The sequence below is a fragment of the Somniosus microcephalus genome, chromosome 28, assembly GCF_052327205.1.
Source record: "Somniosus microcephalus isolate GS21.2 chromosome 28, FLI_Smic_1.0, whole genome shotgun sequence".
Classification (NCBI taxonomy): domain Eukaryota; kingdom Metazoa; phylum Chordata; class Chondrichthyes; order Squaliformes; family Somniosidae; genus Somniosus; species Somniosus microcephalus.
Window position 1 is genome coordinate 16,959,104 of NC_141014.1, and position 23,981 is coordinate 16,983,084.

Sequence of the window (23,981 nt, forward strand, 5' to 3'; positions counted from 1 at the left end):
GTGTGTGGTTGTGTGGTGTCGGTGTGTGTGTGTGGTGTGTGTGTGTGTGGTGGTGTGTGTGGTGTGTGTGAGGTGTGTGTGTGTGGTGTGTGAGTGTGTGGTGTGTGTGGTGTGTGTGTGTGTGTGTGTGTGTGTGGTGTGTGTGTGGTCTGTGTGTGTGTGTGTGTGGTGTGTGGTGTGTGTGTGTGTGTGTGTCTGTGTGGTGTGTGTGTGTGTGTAGGTGTGTGGGTGTGGTGTGTGGTGTGGTGGTTGTGTGTGTGTGTGTGTGGTGTGTGTGAGTGTGTGTGTGTGTGGTGTGTGTGTGTGTGTGGTGTGTGTGTGTGTGTGTGTGTGGTGTTGTGTCGTGTGTGTGTGTGATGGTGTGTGTGTGTGTGGTGTGAGTGTGTGTGGTGTGTGTGGTGTGTGTGTGGTGTGTGTGGTGTGTGTGTGTGTGTGGTGTGTGTGTGTGTGTGGTGTGTGGTGTGTGTGTGTGTGTGTGGTGTGGTGTGTGTGGTGTGGTGTTGTGGTGTGTGTGGTGTGTGGTGCTGTGTGTGGTGTGTGAGTGTGTGTGTGTGTGTTGTGGTGTGTGTGGTGTGTGTGGTGTGTGTGAGTGTGTGGTGTGTGGTGTGTGTGGTGTGTGTGGTGTGTGTTGGTGTGTGGTGTGTGTGTGGTGTGTGTGTGTGTGTGTGTTGGTGTGTGTGGTGTGTGTGTGTGTGTGGTGTGTGGTCGTGTGTGTGTGTGGTGTGTGTGTGTGTGTGTGGTGTGTGTGTGTGGATGTGTGGTGTGTGTGTGGTGTGGTTGTGTGTGTGTGTGTGTGTGTGTGTGTTGTGTGTGGTGTGTGTGTGGGTGTGTGTGGTGTGTGTGTGGTGTGTGTGGTGTGTGTGGTGTGTGGTGTGTGGTGTGTGTGGTGTGTGGTGTGTGTGGTGTGTGTGTGGTGTGTGTGGTGTGTGGTGTGTGTGTGTGGTGTGTGTGGTGTGGTGTGTGTGTGGTGTGTGTGGTGTGTGTGGTGTGTGTGTGTGTGTGGTGTGTGTGTGTGTGTGTGTGTGGTGTGTGTGGTGTGTGTGGTGTGTGTGGTGTGTGTGGTGTGTGTGGTGTGTGGTGTGTGGTGTGTGTGTGGTGTGTGTGGTGTGTGTGTGGTGTGTGTGGTGTGTGGTGTGTGTGTGTGGTGTGGTGTGTGGTGTGTGTGGTGTGTGTGTGTGTGGTGTGGTTGTGTGTGTGTGTGGTGTGTGTGGTGTGTGTGTGTGTGGTGGTGGTGTGTGTGTGTGTGTGTGTGTGTGTGTGTGTGTGTGGTGTGGTGTGTGTGTGTGTGGTGTGTGTGTGTGTGTGTGTGGTGTGTGTGTGTGTGTGGTGTGGTGTGTGTGTGTGTGTGTGTGTGTGTGTGGTGTGTGTGGTGTGTGTGTGTGTGGTGTGTGTGTGTGGTGTGTGTGGTGTGTGTGTGTGTGTGGTGTGTGGTGTGTGGTGTGTGTGTGGTGTGTGTGGTGTGTGTGTGTGTGGTGTGTGTGTGGTGTGTGTGTGTGTGTGTGGTGTGTGTGTGGTGTGTGTGTGTGTGTGTGTGGTGTGTGTGTGTGGTGTGTGTGGTGTGTGTGGTGTGTGTGTGTGTGGTGTGTGGTGTGGTGTGTGTGTGGTGTGGTGTGTGTGGTGTGGTGTGTGTGTGTGTGTGTGTGGTGTGTGTGTGGTGTGTGTGGTGTGTGGTGTGTGGTGTGTGTGTGTGTGTGGTGTGTGTGTGTGTGTGGTGGTGGGTGTGTGGTGTGTGTGTGTGTGGTGTGTGTGTGTGGTGTGTGTGGTGTGTGGTGTGTGTGTGTGTGGTGTGTGTGTGTGGGTGTGTGGTGTGTGTGGTGTGTGTGTGTGGGTGTGTGGTGTGTGGTGTGTGTGTGTGTGTGGTGTGTGTGTGTGTGGTGTGTGTGTGTGTGTGTGTGTGTGGTGTGTGTGTGTGGTGTGTGTGTGGTGTGTGTGTGTGGTGTGTGGTGTGTGTGGTGTGTGTGTGTGGTGTGTGTGGGTGTGTGTGTGTGGTGTGTGTGGTGTGTGGTGTGTGGTGTGTGTGGTGTGTGGTGTGTGGTGTGTGTGTGTGGTGTGTGTGGTGTGGTGTGTGTGGTGGTGTGTGTGTGTGTGTGTGTGTGTGTGTGTGTGGTGTGTGTGTGTGTGTGTGGTGGTGTGTGGGTGTGTGGTGTGTGGTGTGTGTGGTGTGTGTGTGTGGTGTGTGTGTGGTGTGTGTGGTGTGTGTGTGGTGTGTGTGTGTGTGTGTGTGTGTGGTGTGTGGTGTGGTGTGTGTGGTGTGTGTGTGTGTGTGGTGTGTGTGTGGTGTGTGGTGGTGGTGTGTGTGGTGTGTGTGGTGTGTGTGGTGTGTGTGGTGGTGTGGTGGTGTGTGTGTGTGGTGGTGTGTGTGGTGTGTGTGGTGGTGTGGTGTGTGTGTGGGTGTGTGGTGTGTGTGTGTGTGGTGTGTGTGGTGTGTGGTGGTGTGGGTGTGGTGTGTGTGTGTGGTGTGTGTGGTGTGTGTGGTGGTGTGTGTGGTGTGTGTGTGGTGTGTGTGTGGTGTGTGGTGGTGTGGTGGTGTGGTGTGGTGGTGTGTGGTGTGTGTGTGGGTGTGTGGGGTGTGTGGTGTGTGTGGTGTGTGTGGTGTGTGTGTGGTGTGTGTGGTGTGTGGGTGTGTGTGTGGTGTGTGTGTGTGGGTGTGGTGGTGTGTGTGGGGTGTGTGGGTGGGGTGTGTGGTGTGTGTGGGGTGGTGTGGTGTGGTGGGTGTGTGGTGTGGTGTGTGGTGTGTGTGGTGGGTGGTGTGTGTGGGTGTGGTGTGTGTGTGTGGTGGTGTGGGTGTGGTGGGTGTGGGTGGTGTGTGTGGTGTGTGGGTGGTGGTGTGTGGTGTGTGGTGTGGGTGTGTGGTGTGGGTGTGGTGTGTGGGTGTGTGTGGTGTGTGTGTGGTGGTGTGTGGTGTGTGGTGTGTGTGTGGTGGGTGTGTGGTGTGTGTGTGTGTGTGTGGTGTGTGTGTGGTGTGTGTGGTGTGTGTGTGTCGCTGCGAGTGAATATCATGGTGCTACATGCCGCAGCGGCACGTGTACTGCAGGCCATCCTCCCCTTCTTAAAGGGGAGGGGACTTGCGCAGCGCGACCCGGATCCCAGCTGGGCCACCATGGATCGGTGTGCCGGCAAATGAGCCCGGCACTCAAGAAAAGTGCCGGGCTCGTAGAGCGCAGCTGGCACTCCGCGGGGGGGCTTCAGAGGAGGCCGGGGACGGCAGAGGGGGCAGGTGTTGGTAGGCCCCGGCCGCAGGTAGGTCCCCCTGACCCCGTCGGACATAGCAGCTGGCGGTAAGTCAGGGTCGCTAAGGAAGATCGCGAGCGGGGCGCTACGCACGGTGATGACGCCATCGCCGGCGGTGCAGCGCCGTGGGGTGCGAGCGGTTACCGCCGCCGCTAACCTCCCGCTGAATTTTGCGGGAGGCGTTGGCGGCGCCGCACCCGAGCGCTAGTTGCTTTGCGCCCCGTTAGAGGCCGCTAACGGGAGGCGCAAAACAACCGAATTTTTAAGCCTATGTCCCTAGGAGAGAGCAGAGGAGATAATTGGCAAAGAACGAAAGCAACAAGGACATTAAGATTGAATGAATCAATCCGCTAACAAGGAGGGAAACGAGCAGGTACAAATTCACTTAAAATGCTTTGCTTATTCCAGCCTTGGCCCATCAATCTAATTTGCCGCTGAAGTTTTTCTCCCCTTGTGTTGCAGGAGTTAAAGCATTAGATTATCATTATAACCCTGAGCTAGATCATAAGTGTAAAAAAGATCTTTTGATTGGAAGACTGATGATTTCAACAGACATGCGATGGAAGAAAATCAGGCCTCGGCCCACCAGGAATAATTACGGAGGACCTTACTACATATGCAAAGGTACGGAGGGGCATGTCACTTAGTGCCACTTGTGGGGGAGACTAAAACTAGGGGCCATAAATATAAAATAGTCACTAATAAATCCAGTAGGAAATTCAGGAGGAACTTCTTTACCCAGAGAGTGGTGAGAATGTGGAACTCGCCACCACAGGGAGTGGTTGAGGCGAATAGTACAGATGCATTTAAGGGGAAGCTAGATAAGTACATGAGGGAGAAAGGAATAGAAGGATATGTTGATAGGGTGAGTTAGAGAGGGGTGGGAGGAGGCTCGTGTGGAGCATAAATACTGGCATGGACCAGTTGGGCCGAACAGCCTGATTCTGTGCTGTACGTTCTATGTAGTACCAGCTTGAGGGGGTTATTGGCCTTTCTGAAGCCATTCTGATGGCACAGAGGTGAAGTCTCCATCTCTGAGCCATACAGACCATGAAGGTCCCAGGTTCAGTCCCAGATCTGAGCTCTACAACTAGAGAGTCGAGAATTGGTGAAAGTTGCTTCAGATCACTGGGTCCCCACTGGCTGTCGACACCCAGAGATCCCCACTGGATGTCCTCGTCCAGAGATCCCCACTGGCTGTCCACGCCCAGCGATCCGCACTGGCTGTCCACGCCCAGAGATCCCCACTGGCTGTCCACGCCCAGAGATCCCCACTGGCTGTCCACGCCCAGAGATCCCCGCTGGCTGTCCACGCCCAGAGATCCCCGCTGGCTGTCCACGCCCAGAGATCCCCGCTGGCTGTCCACGCCCAGAGATCCCCGCTGGCTGTCCACGCCCAGAGATCCCCACTGGCTGTCCACGCCCAGAGATCCCCACTGGCTGTCCACGCCCAGAGATCCCCGCTGGCTGTCCACGCCCAGAGATCCCCACTGGCTGTCCACGCCCAGAGATCCCCGCTGGCTGTCCACGCCCAGAGATCCCCGCTGGCTGTCCACGCCCAGAGATCCGCACTGGCTGTCCACGCCCAGAGATCCCCGCTGGCTGTCCATGTAGACTCCACCTGAAGTCCACGTGTGGCTGTTGGGATGTAGATTTCCAACTTGTCACTGGCTGTAAAACTGGCGTTAAACGTTGGCCGCCCATTACAGAAACTGCCCAATTTCCATTGTTATATTTTCTATAACTGGCGGCTAATCCACAACACTACGTCCGGCTGTAAGTTGGAAATCTAACCCTAAGAGAGGCTGGGATCGGGGCTCGGTGGTGATTTTCTAGACCGTCTGACGGCCCGTTGACACTCAATCAAGAGTCGCGCTTGTAAATTGGCCACTTGGGGCAAAGTGTCAACTGTGACTCGGTGCGGAGCGCTCTCTCGCCTCCGAGTCAGAAGGTTACGAGTTCAAGTCCCACTCCAGGGACTTGAGCACATAACCCAGGCTGACACTCCCCGTGCGATACTAAGGGAGTGCTGCACTGTTGGAGTTGCCATCTTTCAGATGAAACGTTAATCCGAGGACCCGTCTGCCCTCTTGAGTGCATGTAAAAGATCCCGAGGCACTATTTCGATGTAGAACAGGGGAGTTCTCCCTGGAGTCCTGGCCAATATTTATCTCTGAATCAACACCTAAAAATCTGAACTTTTATTTCATTACTGTTTGTGGGAGCTTGCTGTGCCCAAATTGGCTGTTGCATTTCCTACATTACAACAGTGACTACACTTCAAAAGCACTTCATTGGCTCTAAAGCACATGGGACGTCCTGACACTGTGAAAGGTGCTGTATAAAAATGTAAGTCTATCTTTTTACATAGAAACATAGCAGATAGGAGCAGGAGTAGGCCATTCGGCCCCTCGAGCCTGCTCCGCCATTCAATGAGATCATGGCTGATCATCCAAACTCAGTACCCTGTCCCTGCCTTCTCCCCATATCCCTTGATCCCTTTAGCCTTAAGAAATATATCTAACTCCTTCTTGAATATATTTAATGAATTGGCCTCTACTGCCTTCTGTGGTAGAGAATTCCACAGGTTCACCACTCTCTGGGTGAAGAAATTTCTCCTCATCTCTGTCCTAAATGGTTTACCCCTTATCCTTAGACTGTGACCCCTGGTTCCGGACTCCCCCGCCATCGGGAACATCCTTCCTGCATCTAGTCTGTCTAGTCCTGTTAGAATTTTATAAGTTTCAATGAGATCCCCTCTCATTCTTCTAAACTCTAGCGAGTATAAGCCTAATCGACCCAATCTCTCCTCGTACGTCATTCCTGCCATCCCAGGTATCAGTCTGGTGAATCTTCGCTGCACTCCCTCCATGGCAAGAACATCCTTCCTCAGATGGTGAGTGACATCATTTGGGGAACTGTGGCCCAGAAAGGAATCCATGCTTACAGGAGATTTGTGCGAAAGATTAGCAGAGATGGGACGAGGCTCAATTGTTATGCCTTCCACAGTGCAATAGCCTACCAGCACTTGCTGCCTCAGCTCACACATGAAGAATAGCCGCTTGGCAACGTACTGGAGAGATGCTGGTGCCTGTTCCCAGCAGATGTTAGCGCAGCGTTGATTTACCAGAATGATACCTGGACTCCAGGGGGAGGTTACACAAACTGGGGATGTATTCCCTGGCATTTGGAAGGTTAAGGGGAGACTTGATCGAAGTTTTCAAGATATTAAGGGGAACAGATAGGGTCGATAGTGAGAAACTATTTCCACTGGGTGGGGATTCTAGGACTAGGGGGCATTGTCTAAAAATTAGAGTGAAATTAGGAAACACTTCTACACACAAAGGGTGGTAGAAGTTTGGAACTCTCTACCACAGAAGGCAGTAGAGGCCAATTCATTAAATATATTCAAGAAGGAGTTGGATATATTTCTTAAGGCTGAAGGGATCAAGGGATATGGGGAGAAGGCAGGGACCGGGTACTGAGTTTGGATGATCAGCCATGATATTGAATGGCGGAGCGGGCTCGAGGGGCCGAATGGCCTACTCCTGCTCCTATCTTCTATGTTTCTTCCGCAAACGGCAATCGATGCCGGATCAATTGTTGATTTTAAATCTGAGATTGATGTATTTTTGTTAGCTAAAAGGTATTAAGGGATATGGGGCAAAGGCGGGTATATGGAGTTAGGTGGCAGATCAGCCATGAGCGCATTGAATGGCGGAACAGGCTCGAGGGGGCTGAACGGCCTCTTCCTGTTCCTATGTTCCTTCTGGGGAAAAAATAGATAAGGAAACCGAGGGACTGCCGGAGAAGGGGATCGGGTTTACAATGTGCACTGTAACCTAGTCACAAAGGTGATGTGCTCCATTTTGTTTCTTTATAGATATAATAAGTAAGGAGGATTGCAAGTATGGGGATCACTGTACGTTCGCCTATTGCCAGGAGGAGATAGATGTTTGGACGCTGGAGCGAAAGGGAGCTATAAACCGCGAGCTACTCTTCGATCCCCTAGGGGGCGACACAAGATGCAGCCTCACGGTGGCTAAACTGCTGAAGGAACATCTCGGCCTCTTCATGTTCCTTTGTGAGGTGAGATGGCGTAGCGCATCTGGAAGCCTTTTAACGGCAGCGCCGCGGCAGACCAGGCAACAGTCGTCGCCAGTGCAAAAAAAGAAAATACTGCAGAGGCGGGAAATCTGAAATAAAAACAGAAAATGCTGGAGACACTCAGCAGGTCAGGCAGCGCCTGTGGAGAGAGAAACAGAGTTAACGTTTCAGGTCGATGACCCTTCGTCAGAACTGGAAAAAAGCAGGAAATGGAATGGATTTTTAAGCAAGTGTGGGGAGGAGCTGGGAAATGTGGGAGGGGATGAAAGAACAAAAGGGAAGGTCTGTGATAGGATAGAATGCAGGAGAGGTTAAGACCTGGCCCCTATCACATATATTTTTTATCCACGCTTTTTGTTTGTGCCTTCTGTTCTTCTCCCCCTCATGGCAGCTGTCTTTCATTCTGCCAGCGCAATTCACACTCCATCTAGAGCCATCCTTTGTTTCTTAACCTGCCCCATTACCATCGCCTCTTACCTTGAATATCTCTTAATGTCTCTTAACCTCTCCTGCCTTCCAGCCAATCACAGGCCTTCCCTTTTGTTCTTTCCTCCCCTACACTTGCTTAAAAATCCGTTCCATTCCCTGCTTTTTTCCAGTTCTGACGAAAGGTCATCGACCTGAAACGTTAACTCTGTTTCTCTCTCCACAGATGCTGCCTGACCCGCTGAGTATCTCCAGCATTTTCTGTTTTTATAACAAGCCGTCACCACTTCATTTACCCAGTTATAAATTAAACGATCGCCTCGGTTTTAAAATCTTCATCCTGGCTTTCAAATCCCTCCGTGGCCCTCGGCCCTTCCCTATCTCTGTAACCTCCTCCCAGCCCTAAAGCCTCCGGGATCTCTGCGCTCCTCCGATCCTGGCCTCTTGCGCATCTCCCCATTTTAATCGCTCCACCATTGGCGGCCGTGCCTTCAGCTGCCCGGGCCCTGAGCTCTGGAATTCCCATCCTAAACCTCTCCGCCTCTCTGTCCTTTAAGATACTCCTCAAAACCCACCCCTCATCTGTTCTAATATCTCATGTGACTCGGGTGTCAAAAAAAAAGTACTAATAACGCTCTTGTGAAGCACCTTTGCTACATTAAAGACGCGATATAAATGCAAGTTGTTGTTAGGTCACTTTTATGCCCATACTGAGCTATTGGATGGAATGCACAGAAACAGGCCATTCGGTTCAACTGGTCTATGCCGGTGTTTATGCTCCACACGAGCCTCCTCCCACCCCTCTTCATCTAACCCTATCGGCATATCCTTCTATTCCTTTCTCCCTCATATCTTCTTCTTAGTCAGTCCCTCGGGACCGAGGATGACTTGTTTCCACATTAAAAATGAGTTCTCAGGTGACTGATGAGTCCAATGCGGGACCTACAGTCTCTGTCACAGGTGGGGCAGACGGTGGTTGAAGGGGGGGCGGGTGGGTGGGGTGCTTGGGTTGACGTGCGCTCCTTCCGCTGTTTGCGTTTGGCCTCCGCTTACTCCCGGCGCAGAGACTCTGTGTTCGGCGCCTTCCCGGATGCCTCTCCTCCGCTTTGTGCGGTCCTGGGCCAGGGATTCCCAGGTGTTGGTGGGGATGTTACACTTTTTCAAGGCGGCTTTGAGGGTGTCCTTGAAGCGTTTCCTCTGCCCACCTGAGGCTCTCTTGCTGTGTCGGAGCTCCGAGTAGAGCGCTTGTTTTGGGGAGTCTCGTATCGGGCATGCGGACGATGTGGCCCTCAGAGACATGGACCATGTACAGCAGGCACCTCAAAGCTCTGGAGAGGTACCACCAATGCTGCCTCCGCAAGATCTGGAAATCCATTGGCAGGATAGGCACACCAATGTCAGTGTTCTCGCTCAGGCCAACATCCCCTCTTATGCTTATCTAGCTTCCCCCTTAAATCCATCTATGCTAGTCGCCTCAATATAAATGGCACCAAACTATTTCTGTGCCCAAATGCCAAAAGTAGCGAACGAACACAAATGTACTGTGCGGTCAGGCTTGCGTTCTTTTAACGTGCCTTTGCAGTATCTTCAGAACCTACCCAAAGATAATACTCAGAACTATAGTCTCCAGCTCCGAGCCATATTGTCCCACTAAAAACAAATCCTTGTCCTGTTTTTGCATCCAGCTCAGTCATTGATCCTTCCCTACGTGCCATTGCTCACATCTGCCTGACTAAGCCTACCATCAATAAATCACTCCAGCAACGCAGTCTTGGGATGCTGTTGCCCTGACATTTTTACATATTTGTCCATATTTTGGCACAAAATCTTTCTCGGTAACCGTTCCATTTCCTCCAACTTACACGCACTTCCTTAGAAGGCAAACTCCCGGGCCTGGGAGCAGGTTGCCCGCCCTCCCTCTTACCAACATACACAGTTGATGGGCAGGAAAAGACCAGCTGGTCCATCAAGCTCGCCCCATACCATGATAGCCGGATCCTCGTGACTAGACGCTTCCTACTTCCTCCCTCCCCACCGCCCCCCCCCCCCCTGCCCCCACACCCCCCTCCAGCCATGTCATCTCCTGGGAGAGGCAGAAAAGAAGGGGAAAAACTCCAGGGCCAATAAGGGAAAAAGTACGCTGGAAAATTCCCCTCCGACCTCAGGAGATCACACGGACCAAATCATAGAGTCAGACAGCACAGTAGGAGGCCATTCGGCCCATCGAGTCCATGCCGGCTCTCTGTAGAGCAATCCAGTCAGTCCCATTCCCCCGCTCTATCCCCGTAGCCCTGCAAGTTTATTTCCCTCAAGTGCCTATCCAGTCTCCCCTTGAAAACATTGAGTGTCTCCACTTCCGCCACTTCCGTCAGCAGCGAGTTCCAGGTCCTCACCACTCGCTGCGTAAAAAACTTTTTCCTCACATCCCCCCTGTATCTCTTGCCCAAAACCTTAAATCTGTGTCCCCTAGTCCTTGTACCATCAACTAGTGGGAACAGCCTTTCCCCGTCTAGCCTATCCAAACCCGTCATAATCTTGTACACCTCTATCAAATCACCCCTCAACCTCCTTTGCTCTAATGAAAACAAATCCAGCTTCTCCAACCTGTCCTTGTAGCTAAGATCCCCCATCCACGGAACCATTCTGGTAAATCTCCTCTGCACCCTCTCAAGTGCCTTCACATCCTTCCTAAAGTGTGGTGACCAGAACTGGATGCAAGCGTTATCTACAAAGACACTTCCCTTCGATTTGATGCGATCTCTGCCCCAGTCAGGAACTGGCCCAGCTCCCTCTGGAAGGCAGAGATTCAGCACCCATCACACCAGCCGGCAACACTTTCCAGAGGCTCGCTGCTCTCTGGGACAAGAACCGCCCAACAGTCCATTCCTGCTCTTGCCCGGGGAAGGCCATTGGAAAGGAGAGGGAAATAATAACTTGCCGGAAAATACATGACTTGTATGTGCTAATTAAATAGTGCGGCAGTTACAGGCTGCACCTAGAACCATGCCGTCCTGTGAGGAAATATTGGAGAAGTTTAACCCTCTACACTCCAGAGGGAAGCTTCTGGGGAGACCTCATCGAGGTGGCTAACGTAATAAAATGGTATGGATAATGTGAATCAAAGTATGACTTCAAGGTCGGTCAGTAAGACAACAGGACAAAAACATTGGAAATGAGTTAAAATTAAATGATAAATGTTTGGAGTAACTAACCAGATGAAATAGTGGAGTTAAAGACATTAGTGGAGTTTGGAGTGCAGTTTAAAGCCAGGTGGGGGAGCCAGAGTGATAAGCTGTGAAGGCTGGATAAACACAGGAGGGAGAAAGGAATAGAAGGATATGCTGAAGGGGTGAGATGAAGACGGGGTGAGAGGAGGCTCGTGTGGAGCATAAACACCGGCCGGCATGGACCAGTTGGACCGAATAGCCTGATTCTGCGCTGTACACTCTACGTAGTACCAGCTTGAGGAGCTCTTGGCCTTTCTGAATCCATTCAGAGGTGAAGTCTCCATATCTGTGCACAGTATGTAATGTGTGTCTTTGCAAATAAAGGCTTGTAAGCAACTAAAGACTATAGAAACATAGAAGATAGGAGCAGGAGTAGGCCCTTCGGCCCCTTGAGCCTACTCCGCCATTCAATGAGATCATGGCTGATCATCCAAACTCAGTACCCTGTCCCTGCCTTCTCCCCATACCCCTTGATCCCTTTAGCCTTAAGGAATATATCCAACTCCTTCTTGAATATATTTAATGAATTGGCCTCAACTGCCTTCTGTGGTAGAGAATTCCACAGGTTCACCACTCTCTGGGTGAAGAAATTCCTCCTCATCTCTGTCCTAAATGGCTTACCCCTTATCCTTAGACTGTGACCCCTGGTTCTGGACTCCCCGACCATCGGGAACATCCTTCCTGCATCTAATCTGTCCAGTCCTGTTAGAATTTTATAAGTTTCAATGAGATCCCCTCTCATTCTTCTAAACTCCAGCGAGTACAAGCCCAATCGACCCAATCTCTCCTCATACTGCCATTCCTGCCATCCCAGGTATCAGTCTGGGTTCTAGTACTCTATCCTTCACCACCTGGCTATGCGACTTTTACAATACAGAGATGCCTACTGTTCCTGTGCTGTATATTCTGTGTAAATTCCCTTTTCTCATTCTTGATTTTTTGCTCATGTCCTGAAATCAGTAACTGCCAAATTTAAAGGGCACTACAGTATATCATGTATCTCTCGCCCCTTAAATGGGTATGTAAGACCAGAATCTGTTCCTTCATCCCTCTGTCCAGCTTATAATGTCTCAGTCTCTGATGCTCAGTCTCTGCTTTCTGTTGCAGGAATGCTTTGACAGCAAGCCCAGGTTGATAAGCAAGAAGATTAAGGACAGCGCATCAGTCTGCTCCAACCCGGAAACTAAGCACAACTTTGAACAGAATAAGTGAGTGCACAGGAGGCAAGGAGGGAGCTCCCTGACGATCTCGTGGGTAAAGGTAGCCCGGGATTAAGCCTGGAAGGTTCCCAGGTCCGAATCCTGATTTGTGCTGAGTTAACTGACGGCAGTCAGGGCAGCGGCTGGAGTGCTGCAAGTTACATCAGTGCCCCTGAGCTCGGAAAGCGAAAAAAAATCAGCCAGGCTTCCCACTCCGTAACACTTTGCAGTGACTCCTCCTGGAAAGTGTGCATGTGATGGCATCTGTGGTCGAATAGTTTGTTGACACCCCCATCCACCACCTTAAACATTCACTCCCTCCACCACCGGCGTACCGTGGCTGCAGTGTGTACCATCTACAAGACGCACTGCAGCAACTCGCCAAGGCTTCTTCGGCAGCACTTCCCAAACCCACGACCTCTTCCACCTAGAAGGACAAGGGCAGCAGGCACATGGGAACACCACCAGCTCCAAGATCCCCTCCAAGTCACACACCATCCCGACTTAGAAGTATATCGGCCGTTCCTTTATCGTCGCTGGGTCAAAATCCTGGAACTCCCTCCCTAACAGCACTGTGGGAGCACCTTCACCACATGGACAAGAAGGCAGCTCACCACCACCTTCTCAAGGGCAATAAATGCTGGCCTTGCCAGCGATGCCCAGATCCCATAAGCGAATTTTTAAAAACTCATAATCCAGGTTAACAGATGAAGAATAGCTACTTGGGCAGCATACTGGAGGACAACTTTAACCTGTGGAAATGGGAACCCGACAAGCCTTAAATAGAATGGAGGAGACAATTGGCAGAAACTAATTATTTTGTTCAAAATATTGATAGATTTTTGATAGGTAAAGGTTACGGGACCAAGGCGGGTAGATGGTTCAGAAACCAATCAGCCAAGATCTAATTGTATGGTGGAACAGGCTCGAGGGGCTGAATGGCCTCCTGTTCCTGTGTTCCTAAAAAGGGATGAAATTGCTTATAAATGTTACTGAAAATTTGGTTTTACTAGGTTAGGCAAGGGTATTAAGGGTTACGGAACCAAGGCGGGCAGATGGAGTTCAGATACAGATCAGCCATGACCTCATTGAATGGCGGAACAGGCTCGCGGGGCTGAACGGGATGAATTTGGTTCTAAATGATGCTGATACTTTGCTGTTCCGAGGCATGTATTTACCCCCTTTGTGGATCTGCCCCAGGTGCCTGGTCCACGTGCTGCGCGCCACAACGGTTAAGTACTCCAAGATCCGCCAGTTCCAGGAGCACTGCCAGTTCGACGTGTGCCGTCACGAGGTGCGATACGGGTGCCTGCGGGAGGACAGCTGTAACTTCGCCCACAGCCTCATCGAGCTCAAGGTCTGGGTGATGCAACAAAGTACAGGTACACCAACGGAGAATCGTATGAAACTTTTTCCATCCCGGATGTCACCTGTCTATGTAAAAGATTGGGAGTGTCCACTGCAAAGTGTCAAAACTAATTTTTAAAAAAAGACAGAAAGCAAGTCAGTCATTTTGTAACTTTATTTTCCCTGACCTGGAGCTGGGAATTTACAAGCACCCGCCGATCTACAAATTTCCCTCGCCAACAGCAATTAAGCTCTGATTGTCCTCTGTTTGTGTTTACTTACAACAGTTAGACTCTGTGACCTTAAAGGGACAGGCCTCCTTAAACCCCACCCCACCGTAGCAGCAGAATACTATGCTGCACGTTATATGCTACAAATGCGACAAATGGCACCTGTCGTCGTCTTGAGCAAAAACGATCTCCTGTCAGTTTTTAAATGAACTATTTTAATTTACCTACACCCACCCTGTATCTCTGTTGGGAAGGGTTGGGAGATCTAGGCTGAAGCCTGGCCAATTGCTGTATTTTGGGAGTCTGGGATAATTCGTCAGGAGCAGCATGGGGTGAGGGAACAAAGAAAGACTTGCATTTCTGTCGCGCTTTTCACGACCACCGGCCGTCCCAAAGCGCTTTACAGCCAATGAGGTACTTTTTTGAAGTGTAGTCGCTGTTGTAATGTAGGAAACGCGGCAGCCAATTTGCGCACAGCAAGCTCCCACAAACAGCAATGTGATAATGGCCAGATAATCTGTTTTAGCGATGTAGATTGAGGGATAAATATTGGCCCAGGACACCGGGGATGAATCTTTGGAATTCTCTGCCCCAGAGGGCTGTAAATGCTCAGTCGTTGAGTATATTCAAGGCTGAGATCGATAGATTTTTGGACTCCAGGGGAATCAAGGGATATGGAGAGCAGGCGGGAAAGTGGAGTTGAGGTCGATGAGCAGCCATGATCTTATTGAATGGCGGAGCAGGCTCGAGGGGCCGTGTGGCCGACTCCTCTTATTTCTTATGTTCTTATAACTCCCCTGCTCTTTTTCGATATAGTGCCGCGGGATCTTTTACGTCCATCTGAGAGAGCAGGCGGGGCCTCGGTTTAATGTCTCATCCGAAAGACGGCACCTCCGACAGTGCAACGCTCCCTCAGTACTGCACTGGAGTGTCTGAAACAGATTATCTGGTCTTTAATCACATTGCTGTTTGTGGGAGCTTGCTGTGCGCAAATTGGCTGCCGTGTTTCCCACATTAAAACATTGACTACACTTCAATAAAAAAGTAATTAATTGTAAAGCATTTTGGGATGTCCGGTGATCATGAAATGCATAGAAACATAGAAGATAGGAGCAGGAGTAGGCCATTCGGCCCCTCGAGCCTGCTCCGCCATTTAATGAGATCATGGCTGATCATCCAAATTCAGTACCCTGTCCCTGCCTTCTCCCCATATCCCTTGATCCCTTTAGCCTTAAGAAATATATCTAATTCCTTCTTGAATATATTTAATGAATTGGCCTCAACTGCATTCTGTGGTAGAGAATTCCACAGGTTCACCACTCTCTGGGTGAAGAAATTCCTCCTCATCTCTGTCCTAAATGGCTTACCCCTTATCCTTAGACTGTGACCCCTGGTTCTGGACTCCCCGACCATCGGGAACATCCTTCCTGCATCTAGTCCTGTTAGAATTTTATAAGTTTCAATGAGATCCCCTCTCGTTCTTCTAAACTCTAGTGAATACAAGCCCAATCGACCCAATCTCTCCTCATATGTCATTCCTGCCATCCCAGGTATCAGTCTGGTGAATCTTCGCTGCACTCCCTCCATGGCAAGAACATCCTTCCTCAGATAAGGCGACCAAAACTGCGCACAATGCGCTATATAAATGCAAGTCTTTCTTTTTTTCCCGCACATGAGGACTGGCCATTCGGGCAAGGTGCCAGAGGACTGTCGGCATCCATGCAGCCACCTGCCAGATAACGAAGTTTCATTATTCCATGCGACATTGGGGTGACACTTGTCCCCTTTTATCTTACAGAGATCACGCACGATGAGATTGTGCAGGAGTCTGCGATGTACTGGCTGAATGTAGAAGCAAGCATGAGCAGAGCACAGGTACATTACAGCCAACGACTAGGCCGAGAGGCAGCAACTAGTTAATGGCCCATTTATCCATGACAGCAAGAGAGTGCATTTACATAGCACCTTTAGCAGAGACCCATGGCGCTTCACGAGAGCATTATCAAACAAAATTTGACAACGAGCCATGTAAGGAGAGGGTGGGTGAGGGTAGTGTGGTTGATGTCATGTCTATGGACTTTCAAAAGCCGTTTGACAAAGTACCACATAATAAACTTAGCCCATGGGATTAACGGGACAGTGGCAGCGTGGATACAAAATTGGCTAAGTGACAGAGAGCAGAGAGTAGCGGTGAATGGTTGGTTTTCAGACTGGAGGGACGTATACAGTGGTGTTCCCCAGGGGTCGGTATTAGGACCACTGCTCTTTTTGATATATATTAGTTGCGTATACAAGATATAATTTCAAAGTTTCCAGATGATATGAAACTCAGAAATATAGTAAACAATGAGGAGGATAGTAACAGACTTCAGGAGGACAGAGACAGACTGGAAATGGGAAGACACGTGGCAGATGAAATTTAATGCAGAGAAGTATGAAATGATCCATTTTCTATTACATCGTTGAGTAAAGATATACACGCACGCACGCACAAACCTCGCACGTACACACAAACCTCGCACGTACACACACCTCGCTTGCACGCAAACACCTCCCTCGCTCGCACGCACCTTGCTCACGCACACACACCTCGCTCGCACACCTCGCTCGCACGCACACAAACACCTCCCTCGCTTGCACGCACACACCTCGCTCGCACGCGCACACACCTCGCACACACACCTCGCTCGCACGCACACACCCCTCGCTTGCACGCAAACACCTCGCTCGCTCGCACACACACCTCGCTCGCACGCACACACCCCTCGCTTGCACGCAAACACCTCCCTCGCTCGCACGCACACCTCGCTCGCACGCACACACCCCTCGCTTGCACGCAAACACCTCACTCGCTCGCACACACACCTCGCTCGCACGCGCACACACCTCGCTCACGCGCACACACCTCGCTCGCACGCGCACACACCTCACTCACACGCACACCTCGCTCGCACGCACACCTCCCTCGCTCGCACGCAAACACCTCCCTCGCTCGCACGCACACACCTTGCTCGCGCACAAACACCTCGCTTGCACGCAAACACCTCCCTCGCTCGCGCACACACACCTCGCTCGCACGCGCACACACCTCACTCGCACGCACAACTCGCTCGCACACGCACACACCTCACTCACACGCACACCTCGCTCGCACGCACACCTCCCTCGCTCGCACGCAAACACCTCCCTCGCTCGCACGCACACACCTTGCTCGCGCACAAACACCTCGCTTGCACGCAAACACCTCCCTCGCTCGCGCACACACACCTCGCTCGCACGCGCACACACCTCACTCGCACGCACACCTCGCTCGTACGCACACCCCCCTCGCTCACATGCGCACACCTCCCTCGCTCGCACGCACACCTCGCTCGCACGCACACCTCCCTCGCTCGCACGCACACCTCCCTCGCTCGCACACCTCCCTCCCTCGCTCGCACACCTCCCTCCCTCGCTCGCACACCTCCCTCGCTCGCACGCACACCTCCCTCGCTCGCACGCACACCTCCCTCGCTCGCACGCACACCTCCCTCGCTCGCACGCACACCTCCCTCGCTCGCACGCATGCACACCTCCCTCGCTCCCTCACACGCACACCTCCCTCGCTCGCACGCACACCTCCCTCCCTCGCTCACACGCACACCTCCCTCACTCGCACGCACACCTCCCTCCCTCGCTCGCACGCAAACACCTCCCTCGCTTGCACACACGCACACCTCCCTCGCTCGCCCGCACACCTCCCTCGCTCGCCCGCACGCAAACACCTTCGCTCGCTCGCACGCAAACACCTTCGCTCGCACACACACCTCCCTCACTCGCTCGCATGCACACCTCCCTCCCTCCCTCGCTCGCTCGCACGCACACACGCCTTGCTCGCACACCTCCCTCGCTCGCACGCACGCACACCTCCCTCACTTGCAAACACCTCCCTTGCTCGCGCGCACACACCTCGCTCGCGCGCACACCTCGCTCGCGCGCCTCCCTCGCTCGCTCGCGCGCCTCCCTCGCTCGCACGCACGCCTCCCTCGCTCGCACGCACGCCTCCCTCGCTCGCACGCACGCCTCCCTCGCTCGCTCGCACGCACGCACACATACCTCCCTCGCTCGCACACACACCTCGCACACCTCCCTCGCTTGCACGCACGCACACCTCCTTCGCTCCCTCGCACGCACACCTCCCTCGCACGCACACCTCGCTCACACGCACACCTCCCTCGCTCGCACGCACGCACACCTCCCTCGCTCGCTCGCACGCAAACCCCTCCCTCGCTCGCACGCACGCACACCTCCCTCGCTCGCCCGCACGCACACCTCCCTCCCTCGCCCGCACGCACACCTCCCTCCCTCGCCCGCACGCACACCTCCCTCGCCCGCACGCACACCTCCCTCGCCCGCACGCACACCTCCCTCGCCCGCACGCACACCTCCCTCGCCCGCTCGCACACCTCCCTCACTCGCACGCACGCAAACACCTTCGCTCGCTCACACACACACCTACCTCGCTCGCACGCACACCTCCCTCCCTCACACGCACACACCTTGCTCGCACGCACACACCTTGCTCGCACGCACACACCTTGCTTGCACGCACACCTCCCTCGCCCGCTCGCACACCTCCCTCGCCCGCTCGCACACCTCCCTCGCCCGCACGCACACCTCCCTCGCTCGCATGCAAACGCCTCCCTCGCTCGCACGCAAACGCCTCCCTCGCTCGCACACAAACGCCTCCCTCGCTATCATGCACACACCTTGCTCGCACACACTCACACCTTGCTCGCACACACACACACACACCTCGCACGCACACACCTTGCTCGCACGCACACACACACACCTCGCACGCACACACCTTGCTCGCACGCACCTTGCACACACACATGTACTCGGCCACAAGAGTCAGAGGCTAGCAGGGCCGGCAGTTTTAGTTGCCGTGTTATCAAACCAGCCCCCACCCCCTGCTTTAAAGGTACAGAGGCCAGGTGTTGCACCGCTTTCACTGCCCCAGCAGCCCAGAGATGGAAGCTGGGAGCCTCCTGCTTTTTGAGCTCCTGAGATGGGGATGTGCTGGCTCTTTGCTGGCTGTATTTTGATTGACGGATCTGTCCTGACGGTTCTGTGTTCTGATTGGTTGAGGTGTCATCTGGAGCTGGAAAGGCAAACTCGCTGGACATGAAAATGAAGTTTGTTTGTAGCCAGTGCTGGAGGAACGGTCAGGTGGTTGAGCCGGACAGGAGCCTCAAGTACTGCAGTGCCAAAATACGACATGGGTCAGTCCACTTTCTGTTACTTCAAGACTTTTCATAGCGGCGGGGGTGGGTGCAGTTCCTGATGGGGCCGAGTCTGTGGCACAACGCGCCCGTGAGTCCTTTAAATTATACACTTAATCAGAGGAGCCGCAGGATAGCCTGTGTGGGGAATGTCGGTGCAGCTGGGGGTGGGAGTTTCTGGGGTGGGGTTAAGGCATTAAGATGCCTATTTGGAACATGTTTACAATTCCCCTCCTTCCCCTTTTTTCTCTCTTCCCAGCTCCCTGATCCCCCTTGTATCTCCCATGTGTGCTCTGACCCTCATCTTCCTCTCTCCCTCCCCTCTTTATCTTTCTTCCCCCTTTCTTTCCATCTTTTTCTTCCTCTTCTTTCACTTTCTCCCCTTTCACTCTCTCTCCCTCTCTCCCCTAATCTTTCACCCCCTCTTTCTCTCTCCCTCCTTATTTCCCCTCTTTCTCTCTCCCATCTCCCCATCTCCTTTCTCTCCCCTTCTCTCTCTCCCCTATTCTTTCTCCCAGTTTCTCTCCCCCTCTTTCCCTCTCTCTACCCATCTTTCTTCTCTCTCTCCCTCTTTCTCTCTCCCTCCCCCTTTCATTCTCTCTCCCCCTCCTACTCTTTCACCCCGTTTCTCTCTCACCTCTCTCTCTCTCCCTCCTCTTTATCTCCCCTCTTTCTCCCCTCTCCCTCCTCCTCCTTTCTCTCCTCCTTTCTCTCTCCCCTATTCTTTCTCCCAATTTCTCTCCCCCTCTTTCCCTCTCTCTACCCATTTGTCTTTCTCTCTCTCTCTCTCTCCCTCCCCCCTCTTTCTCTCTCTCTCTCTCTCCCCTTTCATTCTCTCCCTCACCTTCGTTCTCGCTCCCTCCCCGTCTTTCTCTCTCTCTCTCCCTCGTTCTCTCTCTCTCTCTCTCCCCCCCCTCTTTCACTTTCTTACTTACATTGAATATTCATAGTCTGAAGATTGATCAGCTTCTGTCAAGGGGTTCAGGTTTGCTCCCTCCCCATCTTCTCCCCTCTTCTCAGAGTCACTGACGTGCTGGGATCCTGGCACCAACCGCCTTGCAGTACCTTGGCCAAGCGACCATGCTGAACACAAACGCGCACGCACAGACACACACACGCACGAGCTGGAACACGGGCTAATCCCTAACCCATGGTTGCTGAGAGCGGAGAGTGAAACTGGCAAACTCCTGGTCCGTGTGGCTCACTGGACGGTGCACATCTTCACCGAGCAGCGAGACCACGCAATGGAGTTTTTACCAAAGGAGAAAATAAATGCTTGCTGAGGTTTATAGAATCATAGAATGGTACAGCACAGAAGGAGGCCATTTGGCCCATCGAGTCTGCGCCGGCTCTTTCTAGGAGCAACCCAATTAGTCCACTCCCCCACTCTTTCCCCATATCCCTGCAATTTTTTTCTTCAAGTATTTATCCAATTCCCTTTTGAGGCTACTGTTGAATCTGTTTCCACCGCCCTATCAGGCAGTGCATTCCAAATCCTAACCACTCGCTGCGTAAAAAAGTTTTCCTTCATGTTGCCTCTGGTTCTTTTGCCAATCACCTTAAATCTGTGCCCTCTGGTTATCGACCCTTCAGCCATTGGAAACAGTTTCTCTCTATCTACTCTGTCTAGACCCCTCATGATTTTGAACACCTCTATCAAATCTCCTCTTAGCCTTCTCTGCTCCAAGGAGAACAACCCCAGCTTCTCCGGCCTATCTGCGTAACTGTAATCCCCCATCCCCCGAACCATTCGAGTAAATCTCTTCTGCACTCTCTCCAAAGCCTTCAGGTCCTTCCTATAAAGTGTGGTGACCAGAATAATGTATGTTGCTGTTCTTTCTATATAGATGGGCCAAAGAGCGCCGGGTGATGCTGGTGATGTCGAACGAGCGGAAGAAGTGGGTTGCCGTCCGACCGCTGCCATCCTGCAGAAACATCCCACAGCAGTACGACGTGAGTAAAGGACTTGCCTTTCTACAGCGCCTTTCACATCCTCAGGACATCCCGAAGCGCTTTACAGCCAATGAAGAACTTTTGAAGTGTAGTCGCTGTTGTAGCGTAGGGAAACACAGCAGCCACTTTGCGCACAGCAAGATCCCATAATGACCAGATAATCTTTTGAAATAGTGGCCGTGGGGTCTTTTGTGTCCACCTGAGAGGGCAGACGGGGCCTCGGTTTAACGTCATATCAAGAAAGACGGCACCTTTTTAAAAAATTCATTGATGGGATGTGGGCGTCGCTGGCTAGGCCTGCATTTAGTGCCCATCCCTAATTGCCCTTGAGAAGATGGTGGTGAGCCGCCTTCTTGAACCGCTGCAGTCCATATGGTGTAGGTACACCCACAATGCTGTTAGGAAGGGAGTTCCAGGATTTTGGCCCAGCGACAGTGAAGGAACGGCGATACAGGTCCAAGTCAGGATGGTGTGTGGCTTGGAGGGGAACTTGTAGGTGGCGATGTTCCCATGCGTCTGCTGCCCTTGTCCTTCTAAGTGGTAGAGGTCACGGGTTTGGAAGGTGCTGTTGAAGGAGCTTTGGCGAGTTGCTGCAGTGCATCTTGTAGATGGTACACACTGCAACCACGGTGCGCCGGTGGTGGAGGGAGTGCAGCACTCCCTCGGCACTGCACTGGAGCGTCAGCCTAGATTTTTGTGCTCAAGTCTCTGGAGTGGGATTTGAACCCTCAACCATCTGACTGTTGAAGTCCTTACTTCTTAGCTCTGGGTAATGACTCAATACACTCTTGGATTCGTCAGACGGACAGGCCTTTTATTTCACTTGCAAGGGGAATCAGTACCTCCACTCAAGGGGTGAGGCTACTATTCCAATGATACAGCGTAAGCGTTCCATATTTATACAGTGTAACAAACAAGTTTGATTGACATTCCTTTGTTCCTCTATCAGGATACATTTTAGATTAATCATCAGGTCTTATGACATATTGACAGAAGGATCCTGGACACATAAGTCAACCATTAATCTATAACAGGGCATGAATCGTGTAACCGGAGGTCCTCTTTAATCTTAATCATGTATTGGGAGGCTAGGTTTGCTTACGGTCGCAAGTTGTCAGGTCACTGGGTACTTCAAAACGGAACCCCATTGTTTCGCTTCTACATTCTCATTAGGTGGGCAGACATCTGTTCTTGGCTGTAATCCAAGTACGTGCAATAGCTCTAGTTACACATCGACTCTTGACCGGTGTCAAGTCTGAAAACTTTTACCCAGCAAGCACCTGAAATTAACCCCTTATAATATGTAGATTTCCTCATGACTCCGAGGCGAGAGAGTGTGCTACCCACTGAGCCACAGCTGATACACAGGGTAGTCCTGGAATGTGAGTGGTCACGTTGTTCTAATGGCAGATTAGCCATTGCCCTTCCCCACTTTGGAAAGGTGCCAAAAAGATTAAATGTTTGGAAGAATCTGCCTTGGCAGATTAGTTGAGACACCGACATCGGGGAGGGGGGGCGGGGGGCGCAGTCAGAGTGTAGCTGGATGTTACCATGGACACAAGAGGCAACAACTCCAACAGGTCACATGGCCTGTTCTTGTAGGCCTCTCTTCTCAGGCTGCGTTTCCGGGCAACGGCGTGTCCTCTAGTGTCCAGACAACGCAGGGAAGGGGGGGCGGCGTGCTTGGACACCACGCACCCAGGATTCTGCCAGTCAGTGGCAGGCAGGCAGGGCGGCCTTCGAGCTCAACGTTGACGTTCCTGGCTCATGGAGAAAGACGTCGCCGGATAGCCCGTGTGCAGCTATGTCATCTGGTGGCACAGAAGGATGACCTCAGCGGGTGCACTAAAAGCCGGAAGATCCCACAGTGTCGCTAATCAGCTCCGCTTTTTCTCCCGTTTGGACGCCTTTAGCTGGAGGTCACTTCAGGCTGTGCTAGTGGCAAGCGTCAGAGGCCAGCGCTTGGGGTCTGCCGCCATCCAACACAAGGCCTTCGTTGTGGCGATCAATACTCTTAAAATAAATCAATCTGCTCTATTTTCCAGTTATGTATACATGTTGCAAATGGGAAGAAGTGCCAGTATATTGGAAACTGCTCATTTGCTCACAGTATTGAGGAGCGTGATGCCTGGACATACATGAAGGACACCAAAAGTGAGTAGATTTGTGTTGTTTTAAATAACAACAGAAAACGCTGGAAACACTCAGCAGGCCAGGCAACATCCGTGGAGAGAGAAATAGAGTCAACGTTTCAGGTCTGGGACCCTTCATCAGATGTTCTGATGAAAGGTCCCAGACCTGAAACGTTAACTCTGTTTCTCTCTCCACGGATGCTGCCTGGCCTGCTGAGTGTTTCCAGCGTTTTCTGTTGTTATTTCGGATTTCCAGCATCTGCAGTATTTTCTGTCGTATTTGTGTTGTTTTAACTGTGTTGTAAATAAAAAGTTTCCCCTAATTTTCCCCTTTCTCTTTCCTGAAGGCACTGACTGTTGCTGGCTCTGTCCCACGAGCAGCAGCAGCCCTCTGCGACATCGCCCAAAGTATCCTAATGCCTTCCACCACCTCGGGACGTCCCAAAGCGCTTTACAGCCAATGAAGTACTTTTGAAGCGTAGTCACTGTTGTAATGTGGGAAACGCGGCAGCCAATTTGCGCACAGCAAGCTCCCACAAACAGCAATGTGATGATGACCAGATACAGGAAACTTTCGTTTAAACGGAGGTTAAATCTCCGGAATGCTCTATCCACCGGCAAAATTCAGGAGTCGGTTCAGATAACTTTTTTTTTACTTTTCGTTGCTTTTTTTCTCCATTCCTGGCTCTGCAAGCGTCTAGCTGAAGCAAGCATCTAGCTGAAGCTGTTGCTTAGCTACAGAGACACTTGCAAGCTGCGCCAACTGTTTTGAAGCTGTTGCTAAGCAACAGGGTTTGTTGCTAGATACGGAGCTCAGAAGCTCCGTATGTTTTAACATTAGCGCTGGTTTCTCCAGGCAGTG

General features: G+C 52.0%; 1 protein-coding gene across 3 annotated transcripts in view; it reads left to right on the plus strand.

The window, feature by feature from the left end:
- The window catches only part of zc3h7bb (zinc finger CCCH-type containing 7Bb), an 82,590-nt gene extending 59,421 nt beyond the window's left edge, over positions 1-23,169 (plus strand). For all 3 annotated transcript variants that reach the window (XM_085969529.1, XM_085969527.1, XM_085969528.1), the window contains exons 13-20: positions 3,694-3,855; positions 7,115-7,320; positions 12,099-12,199; positions 13,391-13,572; positions 15,566-15,642; positions 18,901-19,034; positions 20,882-20,987; positions 23,033-23,169. In XM_085969529.1, the coding sequence (XP_085825655.1) occupies positions 3,694-3,855; positions 7,115-7,320; positions 12,099-12,199; positions 13,391-13,572; positions 15,566-15,642; positions 18,901-19,034; positions 20,882-20,987; positions 23,033-23,149 (1,085 nt within the window). In that variant the 3' untranslated portion in view covers positions 23,150-23,169. The remainder of the gene's footprint in view (positions 1-3,693; positions 3,856-7,114; positions 7,321-12,098; positions 12,200-13,390; positions 13,573-15,565; positions 15,643-18,900; positions 19,035-20,881; positions 20,988-23,032) is intronic.
- Positions 23,170-23,981: the final 812 nt, after the last annotated feature.